The 12440-nt window shown below is 43.3% G+C and overlaps 1 protein-coding gene across 1 annotated transcript in view; it reads left to right on the top strand.

Moving 5' to 3' along the window:
* Window positions 1-12440, top strand: part of LOC104509129 (brain-specific angiogenesis inhibitor 1-like) — a gene marked incomplete at its 5' end in the record, with an annotated part of 64168 nt that overhangs the window by 27166 nt on the left and 24562 nt on the right. Inside the window, one exon of the mRNA XM_010150968.1 lies at window positions 1231-1316. Within this exon, the coding sequence (XP_010149270.1) occupies window positions 1231-1316 (86 nt within the window). The remainder of the gene's footprint in view (window positions 1-1230; window positions 1317-12440) is intronic.

Raw genomic sequence — 12440 nt, 5'->3', positions numbered from 1 at the left:
CGGCTGAAACCAGCAATCCAAACACAGAAAGACTGCTCATTCTTGAGAACGATTTGGCTAATTAGATGGAGGCTTGGTGTGAGCAGACGTCTCCCGTTGGGGTATGTGTTGTACTAGATGTCTCTTAGGACCACCTCTCAAGGATCTACTGATCCAGTGCTCTCAGCTAACATGTAGTGTTACACATCTCTGAATTTGACCTTAAACATTTCCTTGCCAGCCCCACATGCAGAAAACATCTAGCACATTGTTCTACCGACACCAGATGTTTTACTGTCAGCAAAACCAGGAGAGTGTCACTTTTTTCCACCATCAGCGCTGTGCCTCCGTGAAGAGGGTGGTGCTCGTGTGTCACCGATGTGTTCACATTCAGAGGTTGCTGAGGTTCGGATGAGGTCTGTAAAACAGATGCAGCTGGCAGCAGTGAATGCAGTCAGAAGGGGCACAGTTAAGAGTTTAGGATCACTTTGCAAGACTTTAGCTCTGCACAGCCGTTTTTTTGCTGTATTTATACCTGATTGATACAGACATCCATGCTCTCACCCTAACAAAGAAGATCAAAGGGTTGCCTGCAGTTGTCCTGCCCACTGATTTTTTTGGAAATGACTAGATGTCTAATCTATGTGCTATGCCATCTGCAATAGCTCTCAAGACATCCCACCTTAGGAGCTGATGTTTCTACTTGCTCCAGTGCCCCTCCACCTCTTATTTTGAGAGCAGCGGTGCTGGTTCACCAAGCGAGAACTATGACAAGCTGTCTGCACTGACCTGCCCCATCCTTCTAATGTTGCTGCTTTGAATCCAGAAGGCACTTTTGAAAGTAGCCAGTGTCAACCCACTGCTCTCCCATGTATCAGCTACTTTGGATTACCATGAAAAATTGTTCTCATGCATGGAGTTTGCCTTGCTGGGCCTCAAGCCTGCATCGTGCTTCAAGCAGCCCTGCAACAATATGAGCACTTTACAATCTTGTCTTGGATCATGGAGACCTCTCCAATCTGCTGCCAGCTGCATCCTGCTCTCCTGAAATCACTGATGCATGGCCAGGGGAGGTGGGATAGGGTGGAGAGGGGACAGTAGGGGTGGTGGCCTGCAGAAGTGTGACTCCCTGTCTTTGGGAGAAATGGGAAGGACTTAGCTTGCCTAATGTTGGAGGCTTTTCCATCTGTGCTACCAAGTTTGACCTGACCCCCTTAAGAACAAAATTGTGTGTTGTTTCTCTTTTGACAGGTGAACATGGTTATTGGCATTCTGGTTTTTAACAAACTTGTATCCAAAGATGGAATAACAGATAAGAAACTGAAGGAACGGGCAGGGTATGCCTTATCAATACATCTAAGTAAAGAATAAATAAATAAAAACAAACAAACCAAAACCACCCGATGTTGTGATCAATAACCAGCAAAGGAATGGAAAGAGAGATTGGAGATGCAAACAAAAAGTAGATTTAAACAAAATGAAAGAGAAAAAAAACCAGTTGGTTTAATCTCTCTGCCTTGGCTTTCAGTGCAGCAGAGACAAAGAAGCATCACGGTGTTACTGTGGAGGAAGGTTAGAAGTTCATCTCTTTGTTCAAATGGCTTCAGCCCAGGCTGATGTATCTTCCCAAAGATTAGGGAGAGCAAAGTGACACTTCTCACAAAATCCTAGAGACAGCAGCTGGATCAGAGAGGGGCTCGTCATTGTTGAGGGTAGCACATGGCGTGGGCTGTGTCAGAGAGAAGTCTTGTCTGATGGCTGGCAGGTGGCTGAGGGACAGCAAAGGTATGTGATTTTTAAGGAAAGGGTCTTTGAAGTCTAGCAGTGAACAGATTAGTAGATGGATGGATGTATAATGAGGAGGACTGGTAAGTAAAGATATCTCTTCTGCAAGAAAGAGTTCTGATGCCACCTGAGGTTCTTTATCTTTGCCATAGCCTTACGACAGCCTCCATCTCTGAAGCCTGAGGCTTGCATTACCTGGTTTTCTTTGTAGTATAAATTGAAGAGCTGACTCCACAGTCCTTATCGCCCCGGTCTCACTAGGGGTTGGCTGGGGCAGCAGCTACTGTGCAGGGCTCTCTGTTGGGTTTCTTCCAAACACTATTGACAGTGGGTATTTTGCCACTGACTCTAGCAGGATGAGACCCCCCTTCATCTTTGTTTCTAGAGATGAGTCTATAGCCTACTCAGACTTTATTGCTGAGCTATGGCATGCTCCAAGCAAAGGACAGAAATGGCATGATGACGCTCTGAGTCCAATCAAATGCACAGGTCAGCCTGACTGCAGATGTTAGTATGTTATTTTCCACTACCTTACTTGGCTTGATGTCAGAGAAACAATCTCCTTACCTGCTGCCAGGAAAGACAGAGTTGTGTGCTCTCACTTGTCCGTCGATGGCATTTGATTTGTCACTGTAGATAACGATCGTATTTTTGAGGGAAGAAGTTGTTCATGAAGACCCAAGGAGAGCAAGAGGTGTTCTGATGCCTCCGCACCACAGCTACAGTCAGAGCCTAAAACCGTAGGAAGTTGGTGGAGGTGGCACCGGATACACCCAATCTATGAAAGCAGAGGGAGAATGGGTACCTGCCGCCCTGTTTGCTGTGCTCCCAGGCTTCGCAGGGAGGATAAGCTGCTTTATCCTCTGTGGTGCTGCAAAAGCCTTGGGCCCTAAAATTGGGTTTCTCTGTGTACTGAGACAGCAAGTACAGACAAGGTTCAATATGCCTGTCGTTGCACTATTGAGTAGTTTTGGTAGAAGTGTTTTTAATTGAGTGATTGCAGCAAAACTGAGGGCAGAAGCAAGCTCTTATCCAGCCAGGGGAGAAACCCTGGAACCTGCAGAGGTTCCTGTTTTATCAGCAGTGTTGACCTGCCTAAGTTGCACAGTTCCTTGGAGCAGCAACGAGGGGAATCTCGATGCCTGAGCAGCGCCATGGTCGTGATAATAAGAGGAGGCTTAAGCACGTTTGGATGACCAGAGGGATCGGTTGCTGCTGGGTTGAACATGTATGTGAAGAAGTGACCTTAGCGCGTTGCTTAAGGCAGCTGCTAACATGAGTGCTTTATACTGGATGATGCCGTCTTTACAAAGAGAGAACTCAAGAAAATGCCCAAACTGCAGGCAGAGTCAGTAGCAAGATGACTGCACTTTAAAGTCAGCACTGAAATAAATGGTTTATTGGATTAGCTGAGCAGCAAGTTACTGCCTATCAGTCTCTCCCTCTCTAATCAAACTTATATATAGAATGACCTTATTTAATACATAGCAGCTGGTTATTGATCACATTCATACGTGCACTTTGAAAACAAAACCTACAAAGCAAAAAAAAAAAAGTCATTTTTCTGATGTTCTTTGTTTTTTCTTTCTTTTCTCTTTTTTTCCCCCCTCTTTCGTGTCCGTGTGTGTGTGTGCAGCACTTTTAAGCCTTCTCTGTGCTCAATGATTTTGTTCTCCTTTCGAAGTGCACCCGCTGAGAGTGCGGAAGCACTTTTGAGAGCTCTGGTGCCCCTTCCCTTTAGCTAGCCGCTTCTGGCCTGGGCTTGGGAACCGTGTTGGAAGGTAGATCCGAAGATATTCAGAATGAATATCGGCCTTGGAGATGTTTGGATTTGAGGAGATGGTGTAAAGAAACGTTGTGTTTCCTTTAGCAGAGGCAAGAAGTATGGTTCAGTGTTGCAAAAAAACAAATGGAAAAGCAAAAAAGAAACATAAAAGACCCGTTGAACACTAGGAGCAGCCCAGCATGCAGATCAGATGGCACAAGTAAATCAGGGCTAACAGTTTCCATGAAATAATACCTGAGACACGATAGGTCTTGCCCTATACTTAGCAGAGGAAATTTCTATGATTATTGTTGTCACATCTGTCAGAAAACGTTGACTTTCTAATAGGAATGACTACAATGTCTACAAATGACTTTGTAGACATGTCACAAAACCAGGTTGTAGAGAGTTGGGTGAGATTGCCTGGGGAGCTGGAGAAACCCACACAACTGCCCCAAATCCTGATGGTTACGGGAAAAAACACGCAGGTTTCTCCCAGCAGGTGCTTGCTTGGAGTGGTTAAGAACCTCCCCGCAACTGACTGGTCTCCATTCACATTCAAGCTCTGTTGACGGGAGTGCTACTAGAAACAAATGTTTTAATGTCAGGGGCAGGAGCCTTTAAAATGATTTTTAAATTTATTCAGCTAGCGTTTATTCCAGAAACATTTGTGAGCTCACGCAGCCAGGGAAGAAGAATGAGACTATAGGGTATAGTCACAAAGGCTAATTTTAGCCTGCTGAGTTTAATCTCCCTAGGCTTCCTCTGTAGCTACTGGAGAGAGACAGGAGCCCTATTTAGTTGTTCCGACGTGCCCCTTGGAGGACCTTTACTTCTTTTATCTCTTTGTTGATTATACAGAGGACTTGAGAAAGTTTGTCCCAGTACCTTGTGTGAAATACTCTCTGCGCGACTGTCCTGGCAGGGTGTAATGGAGCTGGATTGTCAGTGCATAGAGGAGAAAGTAATTGGAAAGATAATAACTACATTAAAATAGGAACGGATTCAGATTGCCCTTCTTCTGGGTCTGTTTCATGTCGGAAGCAGTGCTCCTGCTCTTAGGACCGTGCGTGGTGTAAAGCACTGTTCAATAAAAGGCAGCAAAGTCCAGGCTCCAGTGAACACACCAGATGAGTCCGTGAGCTGTTTGTGGATATTTAGGAAGCAGAAAAAACTAAATTAAATGAATGCATTATTCACTGTGATTATTTCATTAGCTACCCTTTCATACATACAGGCACCAATATAAACCTCCTATAGAAATTCAGTATATTAACAGCCTCATGCCCCCAACGAGAACAAATTAGAATATAAATGTATCCACATCTGTGCCTACTGTTTACAACTTTCTGCATAAATACACCTAACAGCAGTTACAGTTGTGTGTTATAGTGGTCTTTTGGCCAGTTCTTTGTGATTCGGTGTCATTCATGTTTTTTCTGGTATAATTTTCCATCAAATTCCTCAAATCAATCTACTTTCTTTTTTGCTGCCTATCTCTGCCTCTCTCTGTCTCTCTGCTTGTCTGTTCTTTGTGGCTTATAGATCTGGGGATAAGCTGTCCTTTTTTAAGGGCTGTGCGCTTAATGCCTCTCAAGACCCAGTTTATCTTTGTTTCAGCCATTGTCCTCACTGGATTTGCACCATCCTTCCTGGGAGATACGTATCTATTGACACAGGAGCTAATTTTCTCTGTGTCTGAAGGATGGAAGTTTCTGTGGGATACCTTAGCCATTATTCTGGAAGGAAGTAATGGCTTGTGTCACTCTAGCTAATTAAAAGACTAATCAATAGCCACTTGAAAGTGGGCCACTAGGACCACTGATAATGCTGTGTTGGTGTTCATGGGGATGTTCTTTTTGCAGTGAGACTGAACACAAAGATGTAAAATTTAAGAAACGATCTGTCAAGTTTCCTAATCTCTCTGCCAGGCAGAGTAGGGCTGTAAATCCCCAACATTGACTACCTGCAAACCTCACCAGCTGCATTGCCGTCACCCAAGAATGACAGACCTACTGTCCGTTGGCAGTGATGTGTATGTACTCTCTGATACCAGGCACTGCATGTAGTCTGTAGGATGTTTTGCAGACTCCTGCCCATTTTCTAAACCAAATCTGGTGTGGCAGTCTATCTGGGCAAATCAGAGTGCACAAAAACAAATAAATTCTGTGAATAAACAGGGCCAAAGCCAAGCTAATGTGGCTTCTGGGCTCCTGAGTAAGAGCTGGCTTGTCAGTTAGGTGGGTTCACATACATCAGCTTCTAAAAATCACAAGGACATGCCCTTTAGCAGATCCTTGCAGCCCCTTTTAGGAACAGCCCACAATGGCCTGATTCTGTGGTTGATCCCACCCAGAAAAAGTGGGAGGAACTGAAAAGAATAAGCCTTAGGGTTCATCCCAAATACTTTTTCAGCTCCAAAACAAGGTGTGAGAGAATAATTGTTTCAGAATAGTCAGTCAGTCTGGCTCCCTTCAGGGCAAGTTGATGACCTTACAAAACACCCAAGCTCTTGCTTAACTCCAAGGATATAAACAGTCCCATTTTCATGTCCTTCATAAAAGATGAAGCAAACAAAGGGTGGCCTATCTCCTGGAACTGTCAGCTGCCATGTGGGTAGCCCCACCAAGGCACGGGATTAACACACAAGGGCCAGTGGAGAAAATATGTGACTTATTCCCTGCATTGCTTTAGGAAAGAAGATGAGCAGACGCAGTCCCCACAGCCCTACTTCTTGCCTTCTACTTTACAACCCTGCCACCTTTTTTGTTTTGGAGCAAAAAGGCCAGGAGGGAAAAGAGCAATTTCTCAAAAACAAACCAAAAGAAGGAGGTGGAGACTGGGAGAGTGGTACTAGTTTCTCTTCCATGGGTGCCAGAGAGAGGCACCCTGAATCTGGCAAAACATTCACCAACACAGTTCCACCCTCTCCAGTGGCACCAACACGTCTCTGAATTGTACATTTTTTTCCTCACTTCCCGCATCTGAAGTGGTACAGATGAGAGAGTTTTATTCCTGCCTGTCTTTCGTTTCTCTTTTCAAACTAGGTATGGTTGGTTGGTTCCCTTTCTTCTTCCTTCCTTTCTTCCGTTCTTTCTTTCTTTTTGCTTCTCTTCCCCCTTCCTTTCTACGTTTGTGTTCATAAGCGAAGTGTTTTGTTTTGTTTCAGTCTTTTGGTTTTAATTGCAGTCAGATGGCAGTGCCCCTTTACGGCATGACGCTCAAATGTTCCAAGTGTGGAGTAGTTTCTTCCGCTGAAGTTTCGGCCACAGCCACCAGTAACGCCATGTTAGTTCCTCTAATTTCAACTTCTTTTCTTTCTTTCTTTCCACTTTCTTTGGTTTTCTTTTGTTTTATTTCCCTCTTTCATTTCCCTGCACTCACCAGCCCTTGTTTGTTTTCTCTCCCCATGTCCCTGCCCGCCTTCCCACATCCCCAGCTCTCCCTGACTTCATTCTGTGGGCCATGAGTAGCGTAGGGCTCCTGCAAACATCTCTGGAGCAAAAGCTGATAGGCTGGATCCTGAAAAGTGCTTTATGACATGCCTAGATTTAAGCATGTGAGCAGCCCATGGAAGACAAAGGGACATTCCATTTGTTTTAAGCTGGGTGTATGATGTTTAATGCCTCCATTTAACTTAGTTCTTGGAGTTACAGACTTAAAAGATGTGGTTCCCATTAATTTTGATGCTAGATGGGGGGCAAACACTCAAGCATGTGCTTGAGTTGTTTACTCCAGAGGCTGTAGAACACTGAGTATGATTTAAGTGACTTGGTGAATCACCTCCAAGTGTTTTTTTTCTCTTCTAAAAGGCTAGAGTTAAGTTTAATACCTCTGCAGTTCTGATTTGATAAGTGTTGACTGCCTCTTTTTGGCCCCCTAAAAGCACTTGGACTTAGTTCTCAAAATGTTAGTGTGTTTCATAGCTCTGAGTTACAAAAGTCGAATGCTGATAAATCTCTTCTTAGATGCCACTGGAGTTAGTGAAAAAATAAAAAATTATGAAAAGGCCAGAGATTTGTTCTACTGGAGAAATTATTCCTATTTATATGGTTGCCTTTTTCCCCGAAGGTTAAGGTAGGAGGGAGAGCAATGAGGGAAGGTTTGTCTTTCTTCCTTCCCTTTTTGAAATTTTATTATCTACATAATTTCCAAGTGATGCTCTATTTTGGTGTTGATGTCTGAAGTATTATATGTAAAATGTGTGAAAGAAACAGTCTCAGATCTAGACATTTGCAGTTTGAAAACTCCTACCTTTCATTAATCTAAACAAAAATAGGCAGCTGCGTGCCAGATCTCAAAATGTAGAAATGTGAAAGAAAATCAAAACACAAGGTTTTCTCTTTTTTTTTTTTTTTCCTCAGAAAACTGAGCCATTTATATACAATCCAAAAGAGTTTAGGGAAAAATGTACATTTCTGATAAAAACGACCAATTGTCGTTAGAAAAAGAGATCATGTAATCACCTCTATTGAGAGCTAGCAGTTTCTATCAGATGCAAAAACTAAACAAAAATCTCATTTATTTTTCACTGCTGAAGCCATTTACTTACCTTTTGCAACAGTTCCCGGCTGAGATGGTGAGATGGCATTGGTCCAGACACGCATACCACAAGTCTGGAATTAGCAGGTCACTGCATTTTGGTTTCCTGCGATGGCAGAGGAATGCTAAACCAGCAGAAGCTTTACTATTAATAAATTAGGCTGTCAGATAGGAGAGGCTTTTGGTTCATAGTAAATTCATTTAAAAAGTAAAACAATCTCAACTCCTTCCCCTAAGCTGTCTGACATTGGTCTGTCATAAATCACATACTCTGATTCATCTTCAAATCAGAAAAAAAAAAAAGGATATGAAATCCAGACCTCCTACTTATGCTGCTTTTCTAAATTAAGTCATTTGACAGAAACTGGAGGGTTCTTGTAAGAGGATATGTCTATCATATCCCAGCCTTTCCCAGATAGAATATCTTAGATGGTTAATTACAGTACTGGTTTTGTTACTTGTCCTGGAGTGCCTTATACTCTTGTGCTTGCAAAGGGAGGGAGGAAGGAAGGAAGGAAGGAATTGGAAGGAAGGAATTAGAAGGAGGGAATTGGAGCGAGTCCAGAGGAGGCCACGAAGATGCTCAGAGGGCTGGAGCACCTCTGCTGTGATGAAAGGCTGAGAGAGTTGGGCTTGTTCAGCCTGGAGAAGAGAAGGCTCCAGGGAGACCTTATTGCAGCCTTCCAGTACCTGAAGGGGCTACAAGGAAGCTGGGGGGGACTTTTTGCAAGTGTAGTGATAGGACAAGGGGTAGCGAGTTTGAATTGGAAGTGAGGAGGTTTAGATTAGATAGCAGGAAGAAATTCTTCACAGCGAGGGTGGTGAAGCACTGGAACAGGTTGCCCACAGAAGCTGTGGATGCCCCATCCCTGGAAGTGTCCAAGGCCAGGCTGGATGAGGCTTGGAGCAACCTGGTCTAGTGGAAGGTGTCCCTGCCCATGGCAGGGGGGTTGGAACTAGAAGATCTTTAAGGTCCCTTCCAACCCAAACCATTCTATGAATTCTTGCCAGGCAGTGCATTGCAAATATGGACACTTAGGTTCTGACCATAGGGAAGAAACCAGTCCAAGACTAAGGCCCTGTCACAATCTATTCTTCTTGGAGGCAACCCACGTAAGAATCAATGTCATGGAGGCCTCATGACCTTTCTCATGCATCATCCAACTTAAGTTATCAGAGGCTCATGTGTCAAATCTCCCATATAAGGGATTTGCTCTTTATCTTTGCTCAAAATCATTTCAGGAAGTCTTAGATGTCAAATTTTCTGCCCTTATTGTAGTTCCAGGATTAATGTGAATCGATATTTCTATGCATGGCTGGTTTTATGAAGGAGACTGTTCCTCAGGAGAGTGTTGTTCTTATAGTTCAAGCAATTTGAAACTGTATCCTTAACCTAAGAACAATACTTGCCTGTTATTGCCTGTCTGTCTCATTTAGAGTCATTTAATTTCCTGTTCTTCTAGTCATATGGTTCAGATTGCAGCAACTAAGAGAAGAATTATCTTTTGGAGAAAATAGAAGTAGTATCTTGTGTTTCTGTGTTGCACATGCATGGGAACAGCATGCACAGTGCCCTCGTTTCTAGTTAGAGATTTCTTATCTTGGTTATACAGACATTGAGTTAAAGGGAGTCTCCCTAAAACTGGGCTAACACTCTTGCTTTTAGGAGGAATACAAGTTGGAGGAGGGATAAAGCAGAAGAGAATGGATAAAGTAAACCCTTATATAGTGGTTTTCCAGGAGCACAACTGCTGTGATGCAGGAATAGCAGGAATATCCCTTTCCAGAGCTCCTCTCTAGGAGCTGCTTTCTGAATTTTAAAGTTTTCTTTTTCTTTCTGCTGTTTCTTTAGCTTATTGTCCTGGCTGCCCTATCAGTGTTGGGTAATGAGAAGAATTGGTCACTTACCTCTTTATAATGGCCCTTTACATCTTTGTTGGCATGTACTGTGTATCCCCCTGCACTCACCTTTTGTCAGGGTGCAGGCTTCTTAATCTTTCTTCATGTAGATCTTTGTTTCCAAAACCATTTTTTTTTCCCTCTTTCCATTACTGTCCCCTAAGTGCCATCAGTTTATCCTGCTTCTTTTGCAAAGATGAAGACTCTCAAGGCTGCCAGCTAGCTAAAGAACAAAACCACAGCTAGCTTTTGACATTCTGACCAAAGGCCGTGATCTGCTCATTGCCAGAGCTGGGTCTACCATGTGCTAAGTCATTGCCATGCTAGATAAAGCTGTGGACAGTGTTATCGTGTGGCCATGCTGTAATTATATTTGGTTGCCCTGTGCTGTGGCCTTGCCGTATCCCACAGTAACACCCTTCCTCTGCAATGCAGCAGTAGCGTGGTGTGGTGGGGAGGAACAACATGACACTACATCTGTACTGCTGAGTAACGTTGCCACGGCATGGTCAGCACACAACAGACCATGCTGCTTCCACACTGCAGCCTAATGCTCTTCCCTTGGTATTGCTGTAACTCTTCATGAGTGCTGTCATGTATGTGACAAATAAGAGGATCTGCCAGCTAATTCCTTTGCCTTGAATAAAAATCCTGGCTACATTGGTCATAGATAATCCATATTGAAGAGTCATTAAATAATCACAATGTCATTCCATAACAAATCATCATTTCATTTCACATCACGTGGCACTGTAATAGGAAGTTTCTTAGTCCCATAAGTTATTCTAGAACCTTTAAAGGATGCACAGTACCTCTTAAAAAGGGACAGATGCAAAGGTGGCAGACATATGAGTTCTGCTCTGAATTCCCCTCACAGCATGTGGAATTAAGGGCAATGTCGCAGCAAAACCACTTATCTTTCCCCAGGTTTTCTTCTGAAATTTCAGTCTTGATAAGATTTTATTTAAAACGGAACTTGTTTTGAATTTAATATTTTGAAAGCTAAGCAGAGCTCTGAATGTGAAATCAGAGTTGGTTACATTCCTGTGACCTGTTGCCGTCTGCTGCCTGCGAATAAAGATTATGCATTAAGTGTCAAGCAACCTTCCCATAACGTTCGTAAGGGATGAATATTGTTGGGAAGGCATCTGCAGGGTGAAGCACAGTGAGTAGAAAGGCCATACTTTTAGCTGGTGTAAGTCAGCACAAGTCAGTTGGGAAAATCCAGATTTACTCCAGGTGAATATGTGGCGTAATGCTGTTTTCACCACCGGAGCTGGAAAGGCAGACGACGTTTTCATAATTTGGTTGGAAGGGCAGAGATTTAAGTGATGATTTAAGGTTGCTTATGATGGGAATAATAGCAAAATCCATCAGGATGTCTGGACTCAGGAGAAAGTTGAATGGTTCCCCATATGGAGACACACCGAGCAGGGTGCTGGGAAGGACTCACTGAGTCCAGCGAGAGGACAGCAGGAGTTCTGAAGGGAGCCCACTATAGTTATGGATCATTGCATCTGTGCTCTGGATAGCAGACAGACCGAAGCAGTGCCTTGTTAAAGCAGAGTGCCTGCATATTTTTTTAAGCAGGTTTTGAAGCCAGCAGATTGAAATCTAACCATATGCTAAAGGCAAAAAGTGCTGGATTCATAGTTTACCTCCTCAGCAGCATCCCTTATAACCCCAAACCCACATAGAAGTCTTGGCTCCAGGCCCAAATCACTGACAATCTGACGTTGGAGCCCTTTTCAAGAATGGAAAACCCATCCAGATTTAGATGGCTGGTTCAGACCTGTACTTAGAGGTTGATTCCATTCTCAGATGTGATTGCCAGGTTTCTTGTTTCCATGTTGGTGGTAGTAACGTACACATATGTGTGTATTAAGAATACACTGGGAGACCAGATAATTCCAGGAAGCAGAGCTGTCTGGTACAGACCTTTTCTAGCAGCATCTATTGATTTTGCTGGTTTCCAGCAATCACCGTTGCAGGTTGCTACTAGAACAACTTAATTTACCAAGCCAAGCATCAGGCATGTTGTGTTTGCTGATACCTGCGTGGAAGACACATCTAGAGTGGCAAGTTACGGAGCAAGTCTTATCTTTCTGTTTGTCTTTCATACCTCTGATTTTTTCACTGCACTTACTGCTTTGCCACTTTTATTAATGCCCCACTGCAAATGATAGCAGAGAGAGATTTCAGTAGCATGAGACAGATTTCAGATGGCTGAGGAAGAAGTGGAATAAAAACTACTGTTTAGGAGTTGTTTGGTTGAGGGCTGTCTGGCTGATGCTTTTTTTTTAATTTTTTAATACTTTGAAATTATAGCTCATATTGGACATTAAAGAAAATTCAGTTTGTCATCCTGTATAAAACTGCAAGGTGTCAGCTTATGTCATGGCCCTTAACTTACATGGAAGCCTCATAATGTTTGTTTTAATTTAACAAAGGTATATTCCATTTACCTGGT

Source organism: Eurypyga helias, unplaced genomic scaffold (assembly GCF_000690775.1).
Source record: "Eurypyga helias isolate BGI_N326 unplaced genomic scaffold, ASM69077v1 scaffold7224, whole genome shotgun sequence".
NCBI classification, from domain to species: Eukaryota; Metazoa; Chordata; class Aves; order Eurypygiformes; family Eurypygidae; genus Eurypyga; species Eurypyga helias.
This window is presented reverse-complemented; position numbering and strand designations above follow the sequence as displayed.